The sequence below is a fragment of the Bos mutus genome, chromosome 23 (assembly GCF_027580195.1).
Source record: "Bos mutus isolate GX-2022 chromosome 23, NWIPB_WYAK_1.1, whole genome shotgun sequence".
Classification (NCBI taxonomy): Eukaryota; Metazoa; Chordata; class Mammalia; order Artiodactyla; family Bovidae; genus Bos; species Bos mutus.
This window is the reverse complement of record NC_091639.1, coordinates 33144298-33160117: the sequence shown is the minus strand read 5'-3', so window position 1 is coordinate 33160117 and position 15820 is coordinate 33144298. Positions and strand designations below refer to the sequence as shown.

At 53.0% G+C, this 15820-nt stretch overlaps 1 protein-coding gene across 1 annotated transcript; it reads left to right on the top strand.

Annotated features, from left to right (window-relative positions):
• Positions 1-6384: 6384 nt before the first annotated feature.
• Positions 6385-15523, top strand: SRF (serum response factor). Its single transcript, XM_070361222.1, has 7 exons — positions 6385-7271; positions 9020-9286; positions 10326-10587; positions 11144-11263; positions 12300-12491; positions 12802-12878; positions 13108-15523. The coding sequence occupies exons 1-7, from the start codon at positions 6756-6758 to the stop codon at positions 13201-13203; spliced, it is 1530 nt and encodes a 509-aa protein (XP_070217323.1). The 5' UTR covers positions 6385-6755; the 3' UTR covers positions 13204-15523.
• The last annotated feature ends 297 nt before the right edge of the window (positions 15524-15820 follow it).

Below are 15820 nucleotides of genomic sequence, written 5' to 3'. Positions count from 1 at the left end.
GGTGGTGCGTCTAGACGTCCACGTGTGAGGGTGGGATAGGAGGAGTTAATGGTACCTTCCGGTCTCTGAATCCCTTCAAGACTCTAGGAAGGTGGTGAAGAAGACAGGACCGAGCAAAGATGCATTTAATGCCTCACTGCTCCAGAGCTTTCAGCCTCAACTGGTTTGATTCCTGGCTCTTCCTTGCCCAGACCTCTCGTGCCATCAGTCACCCTCTCCCAGATTGGAACTTCAGCATGGTTTCCCATCCACGAGAAATGAGTCCTGACCTCTGGAATTGTTGTGGTTCCTGCTGTTCCTCACCAGATGTTTCAGTAATGAAAAGAACAGCTGGGACTGCCCTGGTGGTCCAGTGGCTAAGACTCCACACTCCCGATGTAGGTTCGCTCCCTGGTCAGGGAAGTAGATCCTACATGCCACAACTAAGACCTGGCACTTCTGAATTAATAAAAAAATATTTTTAAAAAGAATAGGTAATATTTATTAAATACTTGTTTTGTACCAGTCACTTTGCTAAGCACTTAATATGCATGATCTCATATTGAATTTGTTCGACCACTCTGTTAGCTGGATTTTATTGTCCCCTGTTCACACATTTGGGAGGCAAGGTAGTTTCCGTGAGGTCACCCAACTGGTAAGTGAGCCACTCTTGTGAATATACAGTGTGGTCCATCGTCATGTGTTGTAGTGAAAAAATCCAGAGCAATTTATCTAGAACAGTGTTTTTCAAACTGTGGGTTGCACCCGGCAGTAAAAAAAAAATGAAATGTAATAAAAACTGTCAGAGTACATTATAAACCTTATGGGTAAGTATTGTTTTACAAATTTTGTGTGTTGTATTTGGTATGTGTTTGGGGGTGTTGACTTATGTCTTAGTTATTACAGTGGTGCTTCTGCATAAAAAACCCACATCTCACATGAACAATCTATTTTCCTCAATGATAGTCTGCAAGTTGGTGAGATTTGGTTGACCTTGACTAGACTTCGCTGCGTTCACCCAGGCTTGGTACCAGGTTGTAGGTCTAGCTTGGGTTCCTCTCCTGGCCCCATGCCATGCTCTCATGGAGGAGCAGGGGCATAAGAAGTCCCATCAGGTCATGCCAGCACATTCATTTACTTATTTATGGCTGTGCTGTGTCTTCGTAGCTGCGCTCAGGCTTTGTCCAGCTGTGATGAGTGGGGACTAGTCTCTGGTCGTGCTGCGTGGGCTTCTCATTGTGGTGGCTTCTTTTGTTGCAGAGCGTGGGCTCTAAGTGCGGGCTCAGTAGTTGTGGTGCCTGGGCTTAGTTGCTCCAAGACATGTGGAATCTTCCGGACCAGGGATCAAACTTTGGTCCCCTGGATTGGTAGACAGATTCTTTTTTTTTTTTTTTGGTAGACAGATTCTTAACCACTGGACCCCTGGAGTGGTCCCATGCTAGCACATTTAAAAGTGTAAGTGTATTAACATTTTACCAGCCAAAACGAGTCACAAGTCAAAACCCAACACCAGCACCAGAAAGGATGTGGATATCTCATTCCAACCCAGTGTGAAAAGTGGGTGCAATAATTGAATTCACCCCAGTTTGCCATGTTAAAAATGATCTCCTGTGGTTGAAATTCTGGGAAGGCAGTACTCTAGAAAGTCATTCATCACTTGAGCCTCTTCTAAGACCTGGTCTTCTTTGACTGCTCTACAGCCGCTAACACAGCGGGTTACCTCTGCCTTTTTGGGGTGCTGCGTCATTGTATCATGCAGGATCTTTCAGTGTGGTGTGTGGGCTCTCTAGCTGTGGTGCACGGGCTCAGTAGATATGGCACCCTCGGGCTTAGTTGCCCCAGGGCACGTAGGATCTTAGTTGCCTGACCTGGGATTGAACCCACATCCCGGCATTGCATGGTGGATTCTTAACCACTGGACCACCAGGAAGCCCCCACATCTGTCTTTTTGAACTCTGCTGCCTTGCCTTTGGTGATGGTACCCCCTGTACACTTTCTCTAACCAGGCCTTCTACAGCCCTGGTCGTGGCTTCCCTCTTCTGCCTGCTCCAGGGATGGCTGTTCTCCTGATTTCTGTCCTTGGCCTTCCTCTCTCTACATTCTCAGCCTCAGGAATCTCCTCTTACCTCATGTGGCTTTAACTGGCCCTCCAGTGTGGACAGTTCCCAAAGCATTAGCTTCAATTCCAACCTCTACCTCAAGCTTTAGATTCACACTCCCTTTTTTCTAACAGGACATTTCTCTCTACCTGTTTCCGTGGGCCCAAACTGAACTTAACCTCTCTCTCAAACCTGTTCCTCCAGGCAAGTTCCGTGTTTCCATTGTTGGTACCATGGTTTATAGAGGAGTCATCCTTACTTAGAATCTCAACCCACCATGAACCATCTTTGAGCTCTCCATGCAGCTCATCACCAAGATCCATTTATTCTCCCTCTACTCTGTTTCTATCTTTGCTTAGTTTTAAGGGAATTTTTTTTTTTTTTTGCATAAAAGTAATACCGGGGACTTCCCTGGTGGTCCGGTAGCTAAGACTCTGTGCTCCCAGTGCAGGGGCCCTGGGTTCCATCTCTGGTCAGGGAACTAGATCCCGCATGCTGCCACTAAAGACACCACATGCTGCAGCTGAAAGATCCCAAGTGCCACAACTAAGACCCGGTATAGCCAAATAAAAAATTTTTAAAGTAGATCATGGAAGAAGTCAAGTGGTACAGATTTGTATAAAGCAAAAAACACATTCCTCTAGTCCCCAAAACCCACTCTCTGGTGGTGAGCACAATGCGTGTTTGCAGCGTGGCTGTCCTGACTTTTCCTGGGGACACTGACTTATGACCTTTTCATTCCCACTAACACTGCCATTGAGACCTCTTTTCTTCTACGTGAAGTTAAGAATCCCTATGTAAAGGTTAATCCCCAATGCAAACAGTTTTGTTTATTGGCTGCGCTGGGTCTTCGTTGCTTTGTGCAGGCTTTCTTTAATTGCCATCAGTGAGGGCTGCTCTTCTTGCAGTGTGCAGTGTTTCTCATTGTGATGGCTTCTCTTGTCGCAGAGCGCAGGCTCTAGAGCGCACTGGCTTCAGTCATTGCGGCTTGCAGGCTTTAGGGCACAGGCTCAGTAGCTGCGGTGCGCAGGCTTATTTGCTCCACTATATATGGAATATTCCCAGACCAGGGATCAAACCTGTGTCCCCTGCATTGGCGGGCAGATTCTTATCTACTGCACTACCCGGGAAGTCTGAAAACAATTTTTTCCCCCAACTTATTTCACTTCGCTGGGTCTTGGTTGCTCAGTTGTGGCATGTAGAATCTAGTTCCCTGACCAGGGATGGAGCTGGGGTCCCTGTGTTGGGAGCTCGGAGTCTTAGCTACTGGGAGCTTGGAGTCTTAGCTACTTGGAGTCTTAGCTACTGGAACTTACCAGGGAAGTTCCATGAAAATATTTTCAGAGTGTTAGCAATTTTTTGTGTGTGTGTGATAGCAATTTTTTAAAAGCAATCTTAAATTTGTTCTGATTTTATTTGGGTGATAAAAATCTGGAGAAAGAAAGGTCAGGTGGGAATGGTATAGAATGAGGAGAGCTGGCTGGAATCTTGATGCCCTTCTGGAGGTCCTTCATGGTCTGGATGGACAGGGGGCTACTGCAGTCGAGGCCTTATCTGAGAGGCACCAAGCTCACATTCCAGGGAGGCCAGGAAGGGAACTTATCTGAGTTCAGTGGGCTGTGCGGAGTCTGTGAGGAACCTGAGAGCAAACGCCTCTTCTATGGCCATCGTTCAGCTGCCCTCCAGCCTTTTGTGTTCTTGTGGTCACTTAGGTTCAGGGGTGCTAAAAATTCCAATTTTTTGAGAAAGGCTGTATATTCAGATTTTTATGTAAAATACCCTGATTTGAAAATATTCTGTGGTTGAAATAAAACACACCCATGAACCATTTTTTTTTGTTTTAATCATTGTGTTTGCCTTTTTTTAATTTGGCTGCACCAGTTCTCAGTTGCAGTAGGCAGGATATTCGATCTTTGCAGCAGGTGGTATCTAGTTCCCTGACCAGGGATCAAACCCAGGCCCCCTGCACAGGGAGCGTGGCATCTTAGCCACTGGACCACCAGGGAGGTCCCTGATCCAGTTTTCACTTTAACTTTATCCAACAATCAGCAGTTTTGTTTCCTGAACCTGCAGTAATGTAGTATGGGTGGACGTCTACCCTCCTCCTTCCCCTTGCCCCCCGCCCCCCAGCTCTGGTTTCAAAGGGTCATGAAGATGAAGCCATGGCAAGCTGGCAAAGGAGCTGTGGCACTAATACTGGTGGTGGCACTGACACAGGGGTTGGGTGAAATGGGAGACCCATAAACCTCTGTGAAGGGAAGCCGAGTATGCTCATTGTGGACCCCTTTCCCTGTGGACGTGGCAGGCAGCTGTGGTTCTCTGCTGAGTGGGCTGTCCACCCTTTGTGTGTCTAAACTAGGCATCTCAAACAGAAAAGTATTTAGATCCCGACAGCTGTGGTAAGACTGTGAGGCTCAGACAAACCCCAAGCAACCATTTGTGGCCCCTGAAACCCGTCTGGAAACTATTTATCTATTTGACCTGTTCTTCCTCTTGAGCTTACACATTCCATATGTTTAACTACCTGTTGTGTGGAGTAAATTAGGAAAAGAGGAGGGAAAAAACTCCTTAAAAAACTATTAGGAAAGGGGGATGAGGAGGGCTCTTAATTCCTGTATTTAGGGGTTTGATGAAAAAGCCGTGTTTTTAGTTATATTTGTGCATGTATGTATGTATATATACACACGATATCTCACAAATCTTGAACATACTTAATTTCAGTATTTTTCAAAGTCTTGGATTGCAATTCACAGTAAGATATGCAGTTGACATTGTTATCTAGTACACACACATTGAACCGTATGAAATCAGCAGTATTCTACCCTTGACCTATAAAATGGCAACTTTATATTGTTCAAACTAAAAATAATACAAAGAGAAGTTTTACACCATAATATTTACTCTTGTTTTTTGTGAGACCCATTAAATTAATAATAATTTACATGCTGGCTGCAGTATACTAAATTGCAGTATACTAAATATACCTATCACTACCACTTGATTCACCACCGACTGCTTTATTTAATCTTTAATTTAAAGTGGGAATCATCACTCTCTCCCATCCCCTTAAACATAAGGTGATTACCTCACCATTGGACCACCACTGCACTTTAATCTGTATCTCATCTAATCTTTATTAAGAACTTTGAGGGATGGGTACCAACAGTGAAGTCACGTGGAGTTTGGAGAGGTCAAACACTTGTTTCCAGGCGCAGGGCTAGGAAGAGGCAGCTTTCAGATTTTAATAATTTCTGTAATAGTGAAGTTCAAGCTACTTTCACTGCCTTGTAGCTAAGAACCAGACCCACACTGTAAACCTGGGTTTTGCAGCACTCCAGTCTAACTCCCCCCACCCTGCTTCTATGGGCTTTACTTGGTTTTTAAGAGAAGGGTGTGTGTGTGGCGCGCGTGTGTGCACTTGGCTTGCTTAAACTTTATGCTCTGCTACACTTTTTCCCAGGCCTCTGCACTGGCTGGGGGTGGGCTTTATCCCTGGGACCACCCCCTCCCCCAGTCCAGCCCGCAGCTGGAAGTCTTCACAGATCTTCATCTCTCCTCCCTGCCCCCATTGGCGACCGGGAGGCCGACTGTCTCCCCGGGTCTTTTCCAGATGTACGTCTGCCAAAGATCCCCGCCCCCCGCAACCAGTATAGAGAATGATGAATGAGGACAGGGGAGCCGTCCTGGTGGGAAAGTGTCGTCGCCTTGAAAAGAGAGGGAAAGGGAAAGGAAGTGGTTGGGGGGAGGGGAATTGGTGGAGCCGAGAGGCCGCGCGGCGCAACAAGTCTGGACAGCGGGGACCCAAGCCCCCTCTGCTCGGCCAGTAACGTTGACTCCCTCAGGAAGGCTTGGGGAAGTGCTCTAATCCCTGTATTCCCTGGAAATTTGGGCTGCATATAATTTACTGCAATCCGCACAATCCACTCAGGGACTATCCCAGTGTTGGCTTCCAGCCCTTGCAGCGCCGAGTTCCCAGTGCGGCTCCCTCTCCTCCGCAAGACTGCGCCCCAGTGCTCTTCCAGGCTTCCTCTCTGCAGGTTCCTCCCAATTCTCTCTACCATTCTCTGGTCAGGGGGCGGAGTCGTACCTCCTCTCCTGTTCCTTTAAGAGGCGTCGGCTCCTCCCCTTTTGGAGTCGCCGTCTGACGCGGGATGACAGCAGCGAGTTCGGTATGTCTATGCAAATAAGCGCCCCCTGTGGGCCAATGGGGAGCGGAGGTGCCGGAACCGCGGACCAATGGGGCGGGGGTGCAGGGGCTCACCATATAAGGAGCGGCCTCGCCATAAAAGGAAACATTGTATCTCTTTATATGGGGGGAAGGGTCGGGGGATCCCTCGCCGCCAGCGCGTGGTCCCGGCCCCCTCCACCCGCCGTCTCGGCCGCGGCCGGCAGCCCCTGCCCCCCGGGGGACGCTGACGGCCGCCGGGCGCGCCGCCCTAGCGTACGGACAGGGGGCGCTCCGCGCGGCCTGGGGCAACCCGGGCCACAGGGGCAGGAAAGTGAGGGCCCAGGTCGGCCCGGGCGTGCAGGGGCCCCGGGTTCGCAGCGGTAACGGCGGCAGCGATAGCGGCATTAGCAGCAGCGGGAGCACCGGGTTGAACCGGGAAGCCGATGGCGGCGGCGGCGGCGGCTCCGATTCCTCGCTGACTGCCCGTCCGCCCTCCTGCATTGAGCGCCATGTTACCGAGCCAAGCTGGGGCCGCGGCGGCGCTGGGCCGGGGCTCAGCCCTGGGGGGCAGCCTGAACCGGACGCCGACGGGGCGGCCGGGCGGTGGAGGCGGCGGGACTCGAGGGGCTAACGGGGGCCGGGTCCCCGGGAACGGCGCGGGGCTCGGGCCGGGCCGCCTTGAGCGGGAGGCTGCAGCAGCAGCGACAACCACCCCGGCGCCCACCGCAGGGGCCCTCTACAGCGGCAGCGAGGGTGACTCGGAGTCGGGCGAAGAGGAGGAGCTGGGCGCCGAGCGGCGCGGCCTGAAGCGGAGCCTGAGCGAGATGGAGCTCGGTGTGGTGGTCGGTGGGCCCGAGGCGGCGGCGGCGGCCACGGGGGGCTACGGGCCGGTGAGCGGCGCGGTGAGCGGGGCCAAGCCGGGTAAGAAGACTCGGGGCCGCGTGAAGATCAAGATGGAGTTCATCGACAACAAGCTGCGGCGCTACACGACCTTCAGCAAGAGGAAGACGGGCATCATGAAGAAGGTACCGGGCTGGGAGGCTGGCCGGCCAACGGGAGCCCGGGAGGGTGGGGACGCGTAAGGGGAGCCCGGGAGGAAGGCAGAGCCGAGGCGGAGGTGAGAGGCGGCGAGTCCGCAGGAGGTGTGTGGGAGGGGTTGACTGTTGCCCCGGGAGGGTGAAAGGGGAGGGGCCGCCAGGGAAATGTGGGGAGAGGGGAGATGCCGCGAATGTCCGGAAAAGAGAGGAAAGGCGCCGAGGTGGGAGTGACGGGCGCGAGAGAGGAACACGGCCCTTGCAGAGCGGAGGAGTGAAGAGTGGTGATGGGAGGCTGCGGGGCTCCCGGGGAGGTGGTGAATGAGGCCGAGGGGTCAGTAGGTCCAGTGCTCTCTGGTGTTCCGGGGAAGGCGCCGGAAAAGCAGGGAACAGATAAGAAGGTATGGGGGCGAGGAGGCTGGAGCTGTGTAACAACAATGAGCGAACATGTGTGGGAGGAAGGTGGGCATCGCTAGAGTGGTGTTGGATGGAAGGACGGGCAGGGCTGATGACCGAATGGGGCTCAAGAGCCCCAGTTAAGGGAGCAGGGCAGGAAAACGGATGCTACCCTGAGCATCAGAAACCAAGTCCTGCGATGGCCATGAGTCTTCATGCATCTACTGGAAGCCGGCACACTCCCTGCAGGACAGGCCTCAGAACCATTTGCCCTTGGGATAAGTGGGATTTCCAGCCCTAGGGAAAAATCGGTGCACGGAGTTTGGGGAGAAGGTTTGCAGAGGTACCTAGCAATGCCTCCTCTCCTAGCTGATTATCCAGTGAAAAGAATGAGGAAAGGAGTCATTTTGGGGCTATAGAAGATATGGAAAGGAATGGAAGCAGAGAAACCGGGAAACAAGAAGCTCGAACTCTGGAAACATTGGCCGGTGTTTATATCCAATCTCATATAGAAACCAAGGGTGCTTCCAGTGGTTTGTGGAACTTTATTGGGAGTGAGGATGCCACCTATGGGGCCATCCTTGAAGGCCCCTTCCTGGCTTTATGGCAGGGTCAATTCAGTCGCTCAGTTAATGTCCGACTCTTTGTGACCCCATGGACTGCAGCACACCAGGCTTCCCTGTCTATCACCAACTCCCGTAGCTTGCTTAAACTCATGTCCATCAAGTCTGTATTATGGCAGGGTAGTAGTTGCTAATCTAGCTGCCATCTCCCATCACTCCAGACACTGTTGTATCGAGACAAAGAAAGTGAAAAGAGGGAGCAGAGTTCTATAGAGCAGGACAAAATGGCAACAGGTTAGTGCCTGTGCAGTTTCTGGAAAGAAATATGGGACATTTAGAGTTTAGGTGGCTCCTTATCCCTGACATCTATGTGACATTCAGTGTAGTAGTGACTTCATCCTGGTCCCTGTGATGGTGAGGAGGTGTTGGGAGCCATCTCTTCATGAGGCTCTGGCACCAAGCTGTAGTGAGGAGCAGCTCCCTGGGCCACTCTGTGTCTGCTGAGGTTATATGCTCTGTCATCAGGAGCTGTGACTATTTGCTTGGGGTATCTGCTGGTCAGTGGGGCTGTTCCTCAAAGGAGGGGCATGGGGTTTTTCTTCTACTCTTCAGCTAACCTTCAGATATCCTTCAGATAGGACCCCCTTAGAGTCACTGGAGAGGAAGGTCATTATTGGAGTGGGAGCTTGAGATCACTGTGTACTTCCTCTTTCCTACTAGCCAAGGAAGGTAGCAATTAAACATTTTGCTGTTCTACCATCTCCTCCCCCCTACCCTCAGGCCTATGAGCTGTCCACGCTGACAGGGACACAGGTGCTGTTGCTGGTGGCCAGTGAGACAGGCCATGTGTATACCTTTGCCACCCGCAAACTGCAGCCCATGATCACCAGTGAGACTGGCAAGGCACTGATTCAGACCTGCCTCAACTCGCCAGACTCTCCACCCCGCTCAGACCCCACCACAGACCAGAGAATGAGTGCCACCGGCTTTGAAGAGACAGACCTCACCTACCAGGTGTCGGAGTCCGACAGCAGTGGGGAGACCAAGGTGTGTTTGGGTCTCCTGTCTGAGGGGAAGGAAGGGGAGGGACCTGACCAGCAGAGAGGGGAAGAAGGGGTCTTTCTCCCTTAGCCTGGACAGGTGGATAGGTGCCTACTGATGTGGAGTGGAGCCGGGTTAGTGCCCCGCATCTTAGGGTACAGGTGTCCATCCTTGCTATCCTGACAGGAGGCCGGCCCCCTAGATAAGCGGGCGGCCTCCGTGCCCATATAAGGCCGGCTCCGGCTCCACGCCGGCCTCCCGCCTGCAGCCCGCCTGCCTGGCAGGGCTCTTGCATTCCTCCCGCCAGCTGTCTCCCTGCTGGGGGCGGGGGCGTCGTTTAGCCCTGCCCTCCTGGCTGACTGGGTCGCCCGGGAATAGGAAGGGAGCACTTATGGGTTCCAGGGTCCTGGGAAGCCAGCACTGTCAGCAGGCCGGCTGATTGGCTACGCTGGAGACTACCTTACTAGCCAGCCGCCTGCCCCTTCAGGATGTCCGGGCCTGCGCACGTTAGGGAGTGTATTCACTCGGCTGTTAGGGATGCCGGCCCTGGTTACGCCTCCCCCTTCCTTTTCCCGGTAAGGAGAGGGGGCGGGGCTTCCTCCTCTTACTGCTCTCGGGAGCCCCACCTTCCGGGTGGCCCTTCACGAACTGGCCAATCGGAGGAAGCGGCACTGTTTGCCTTAGCAACGCCTCCGCCAATCAGGGCTTCGAGCTCCACGGCTTCGCCAACGTCCGGCGCTGACCCACCTCCAGGATCTGAACCCCCCTCAGTTCTCTGGGCTCGGTTCTCAGCTCGTGGCTTTCTCCTTCTTCTAAGAACAAAGGTTCCCTGAGGGGAGAGTCCGTGTTCTAGACTCTCCAATATTTTAGTGGTAGGGTTAGTTTATTCCCAGGACATTTTGCTGAATGAATAAAGTCTTTGGTGCTTCATTGCCAGACCCCTCAAGATCGCTCTTTGACCCTAAGTTCCCTGAAAAACTGAGAAACCTATCTCAGAAGCAGGATCTGGGAGAGGCTCACCACTCCATCTTTACTCTGGGTGTAGGATACACTGAAGCCGGCGTTTACCGTCACCAACCTGCCGGGTACCACCTCCACCATCCAGACAGCACCCAGCACCTCTACCACCATGCAAGTCAGCAGCGGCCCCTCCTTTCCCATCACCAACTACCTGGCACCAGTGTCTGCTAGTGTCAGCCCCAGCGCTGTCAGCAGTGCCAACGGGACTGTGCTGAAGAGTACGGGCAGTGGCCCCGTTTCCTCCGGAGGCCTCATGCAGCTGCCTACCAGCTTCACCCTCATGCCCGGTGAGTCACAAGGGGCAAACTGAGCATTCTAAGAGTGGGTTTAGGGCTGGTGCAAGGAGAATGTCTTTTCTTACTCAGAAGGAGGATGGACAGGGGCCAGAGCCTGAGAGAAGCCTCTTATGTCCCATTGGTAGATATGCCCCTCCCCACTGGGACTTGAACTGTCCTTGTCAGTAAATTTCCACCATACACTCGGGCCTTGCCTAGCAAGCCCAGCCCTGTGCCCCCACTGCCACAGGGATAGGAGACATTCTACCACTTCCCTACCTTGATTGGAAGGCACATTGTGTCCTTGATGGATGGGTGCCTGCTCCTGTGTCAACCAAAGAGGGTAGAGGCAGGTTCTGGGGCAGGGGAAAGAGGGAAGGGCAAGAACAGAATATGGAACCCCCTGGAGATAAGATTCTGGACCTCAGGGGCCTCTTTGGCTCTCAGGAAGGATAGTGATGGGAGTTGGGGATAGAATGGCAGCCCCTGGGCCTGGGGGTGTTTGAGGGAGCTTGGTGAAAGTGGTGGTGGGTAGGACAGAGCACGAGTAAGTCTCTGTGTCTTCTAGGTGGGGCAGTGGCCCAGCAGGTCCCAGTGCAGGCCATTCAGGTGCACCAGGCCCCACAGCAAGCGTCTCCCTCTCGCGACAGCAGCACAGACCTCACGCAGACCTCCTCCAGCGGGACAGGTATAGCTTGAAACTCTGTCACCTCTCTGCCCTCCCTCATTCATGAGACCTAGCAGCAGGTGCCCAGGATTATCCATCCTGTAACTAAGGTCAGCAAATTTCTTAATGTGGAGACTGAGGCTTTTGGGTTAACCCTTTCCCTAATCCTTATGAGAAAGTCAGGTGAGGATGGCTAGTTTTGAATCCTGCCCTTCAGTGGGGCTGTGGATTTCAGGAAGAAATTGGGGACCATTGAGGCCACTCTCCTTCACACTCAGGTGAAAAGCCTGAGGCCCTGAAGGAAGTTCCTTTCCCACAGACACACATTTGCTCAATTGCCAGGAAGGATTGACAGAGCAGTTGTCTCCTTGTGGGAGGGTATCCTAGCTTTTGAGTAATCATAAGTCCCCTCCATGTCTCTAGTCATTTTAGAAATGATGAGACATTTTCAAAATAAAATTACTTTGAAGTTCTTGTTAATCACAACCCTGTTACACAAAGTGTGGTCTGTGGAAGGAGGACCAGCATCACGTGGGAGCTTGATAGAAATGCAGACTCTCAAGCCTCACCCCAAACCTATTGAATCAGAATCTGCACTTTTAACAAGATCCCCCAGTGACTGTACACACATTAACGTTGGAGAAGTGCTTGTTTAAAAGCTGGTTCTGTTAGCCGCATGTTGAGGAAGAGGGAGGAGAAGAACAAATGAGAAATGGGATGTAGGCTCTCTGTCAGAGAAGAGTATCTGAGTCTCCTTGGCTTGGGTCAGTCATTGTAATCTTTGTTTTTCCCAGGGCCTTGGGGTCTTGGAACAAAGCAGATAGATAATCGAATAGCACGGTGTGATAGGATACACTGAAAGGTTGGTGCGGTTGTGTTCAAGAAAAAAATAAGGCTTTTCTCAGTCGATGACAGGGAACAGAGGAAGGAGTTTTGTCTAGGTTTCGACCTGGGCAATGGCAGGAGGGCTCTGGAGGCCTGGAGTTCCTGGGGGTGGGATGGGGGCTCTCAGTCAGCACCAGTCCTGACCTCCCTGACGTGTGTCTGTGTTTGCCAGTGACGTTGCCTGCCACCATCATGACGTCATCTGTGCCCACAACTGTGGGCGGCCACATGATGTACCCCAGCCCCCATGCGGTGATGTATGCGCCCACCTCGGGCCTGGCTGATGGCAGCCTCACTGTGCTCAATGCCTTCTCCCAGGCGCCATCCACCATGCAGGTGTCCCACAGCCAGGTCCAGGAGCAAGGTGAGTCAGGGGCAGGGCTGCAGAAAGGAGGACCGTTTCCTCCCTCACACACACATTCACATGCCTCCCCTCAACTCACATGCACACACTCAAACATACCCAAACCAGATGCTCACACATATACCTATATGTACACACACATAGATGCTGCCACACATACTCACATGCACACTTGACACATTTGGACACTCACCCTTGGGCACTTACATCTGAGATTCACCCAACTTGTGCACTTATCATCACACCTCCAGAATCTGGAAGTTTCTCTTGAGCAAGTGATTTGAGTCTCTCCTGTGGTTATCTCATGCAGGTGGCGTCCCCCAGGTGTTCCTCACAGCACCATCTGGGACAGTGCAGATCCCAGTTTCTGCAGTTCAGCTTCACCAGGTAGGTGGGGGCACCTTCCATTCCAGCCAGCCAGCCAGCCTCTTCTTTATCTTGACTTGGGGGATTTCATTACTGGGTGGTCCAAGCCAAGATCCTTAGCCGGGAGGCCTGTCCATTTTCCTGGTCAGGCCTGGGTGGTGGGCAGGTGGGCAGGCAGGCAGGGGGCAGCCTGAGCTGGCCGGTCAGTTCCAGCCCCCCACCTCCTCCTTACATACCCCCTTCCCTCCAGATGGCTGTGATAGGGCAGCAGGCCGGGAGCAGCAGCAACCTCACCGAATTACAGGTGGTGAACCTGGATGCCGCCCACAGCACCAAGAGTGACTGATCCGCCCTGCCGCCCTGGACAGATGGCCCAAGGGACGGCACCACTTATTTATTGTTGCCTTTTCACGTTTTCTTTACACACATGTTGACGGGCCGCAGGAGGGAGGCGGGGAGGAGCGTGGGCAGCCACAGGACTGAGCCCTCTCACTCCAGCCAAAGAAATGGGCCAGCCTGCCCTCCACCCCGGCCTCCCGCCCCCTTCCCCCCTCTAGCTCCGCCTCCCATTTTGTTGCCGGTGGGGCTGCCCTCCCTCCTCAGGCTCCCCTTGCCAGCTTGGCTCCATGTTTGCCATGAGTATTAGCTTACCCAATGGGACCGTGCCCCCACCACCATCACACACAGGTCTCTGTGGGACTAGGCACTGTGTCCCCCTGAGGAAGCAGCGGGGTGGAGGGCCTCTCCCCAGTCTCCTTGCTGACCCCATGTCAGCACTGTGTCTGCCACAGGCTGGGTCAAAAGAGCCCACCCCCTGACCCTCAGGGAGCCAGCTGGGGAGATGGGGCTTCTTCCCTCAAGCCGTGCCCGTGGCCCCTACAGCTCCTGAGCAGCGGGGCCTGTGCTCCAGCACAGCAGATTCCCAGGGCGTCCTGCCCTGCCCTGCCCTGCCCTGCCGCTCCCTTTGGAACTCCAGGGGCTGCTGGCTTGGAGGGAACCACCTGTGTTCCCCTGTCTTCCCCCCTCTCCTCCCAGCTGCTTTACTTAAAGTTGATTTTGAACTTTTTATTTGAGGAGACGAAGTGAAAACAAATCTATAAATATATATTTTTAAAATATTTAACTTTTTTTTATGGCGTTTTTCTCGTCCCCCTCCCTGCCCAAGCTCCCCTTCCCTGGGGAGCCCTGAGGCTCCCCGGAACTGGCCGGGCCTCTGGGGACAGAGCCACCCCATGAGCTTGGGGCTCGCCAGTGTGGGGGGGGAGATTGCCCGGTCCTGGGTTGTTTCCAGGAGAAAACCGGGGGAGGGGCCCTCAGGCCATGCCCCAACGGGGTGGGGAGGGTGACCCACAGCTCTGGGCCTCTTTTTGCCCTTCAGAGCTGTTGCTAGGGAGAGGGAAGAGGGAGACCAAATGTGGGTGGGGGGTGGGAGGGTGTCAGAGGCAACTGACTTCATTTGTGCCACACGCATGGGCATTGCAGCCTTGCGCGCCCCCAGGCCTGCAGCTGCCTGGGGCCCAAGTTGCAGTGAGCAGGGTGGGGTCTGGGAGGGGCGAGAGGCAGGATTAGGGGGCAGAAGAAATGGGAGCAGCTCTTGGGCTGAGTGTGGGATTAGGGGAGCCAGAAATGGCAGCTCTCCCAGGGAGTGAGCAGCTACTGTAACTTTTTAAAATTAAGACAAAAAGCCTTGAAGAAAATGACTTTATTTTTCTAAGTGTAACCTCAGTATTTATGTAATTTGTACAGGGGCCGTGCCCCACCCCCTCTGCCCCCTTTGGGGTAGATCTTGAGGGTGGGCCAACATAGGGGGAGGGTCTTTTACCCTGTGTCAGAGCCTACCTTCACCACCTGTATCAGAGAGGGAGCTTTTTCAAAACAGGGCAGTGGGGGGTGGGTGGAGTTTTATTAACCCCTTAGGTCTGCCTTGAGTAGGAACAAGCCTGCTTCTGTGATGAGGTGAAGGGGTGGGGGAAGTTTATACACACAGTCTAATTATCATGGGGATGATTTGCCAACATGTTTGAAAACCTCCGGACCTCTAACCCCCTTTGCTGTCTTGCCCCAGTTTGGGGTGCCAAGATGGAAGCCATCTTTCTGGCTTTCTCCAGAAGATAGCAGGGGACTTATGGGTGGCTTATAGATTGGGGCATGGCAAATCAGGGGTCAGAGAGTGGGGGAGCTTGGGACTCAGGTCTGCAACTGCCCAGCCCCTTTTCTCTACTCTTTGTTTTCACTCCACCATCACTCACTCACTCCCCTCTCCCTCACGCTGGGGAGGAGACCTTGATGAATTCCTCCTCTCCTTCCCACAAAAGACAGACCCAGTGAGTGAATCAGGCAAAGTGCTTATAATGTGTGTTGTGTGAGCGTGGCCTTGGGAGAACATGCGTGCGTCAAGGATGAGGTGGCATTTTTACGTGCAGCGACCCTTGGTGTTTCCCTTCCTTGGTGGCTCTGGGGTGTGTGTGTGTGTGTGTGTGTGTGCGCGCGCGTGCCTGGAGTGAATGTGTGTGTGCGAATGTGGGGTGTGTATGTTAGTGGTTTCTACTTCCCCTGGGATGCTGACCCAGGAATAGTGGACATGGTCACAGTCCTATGTACAGAGCTTTCTTTTGTATTAAGAAAAAAATACTCTTTCAATAAATGTATCATTTTTGTGCACAGACTGTGGGGTCTTTGCTTTTGTTTTCCCATATTGGAGCGGGGGAGGTATGAACACAGACGTGCTGAGAAACAAGCGTCTTGTTTAATGAAACGCATGGGTGCTTTGGGCTGTTGAACTCTACTGATTTGAGTTAAGGAACACATCGGGGGTGATGGTTAGGGCCTTTATCTTCAGCCCCAGCTGTGCTAGGTGCTTAGGTCAACACAGAGAGAAGCAATTTTAATTAATAGGAAAAAGAACGCAACCAATCCAAAGCCTCGGGTATGGGAAACTCATGGCCACGTGACCTAGAGCAAAC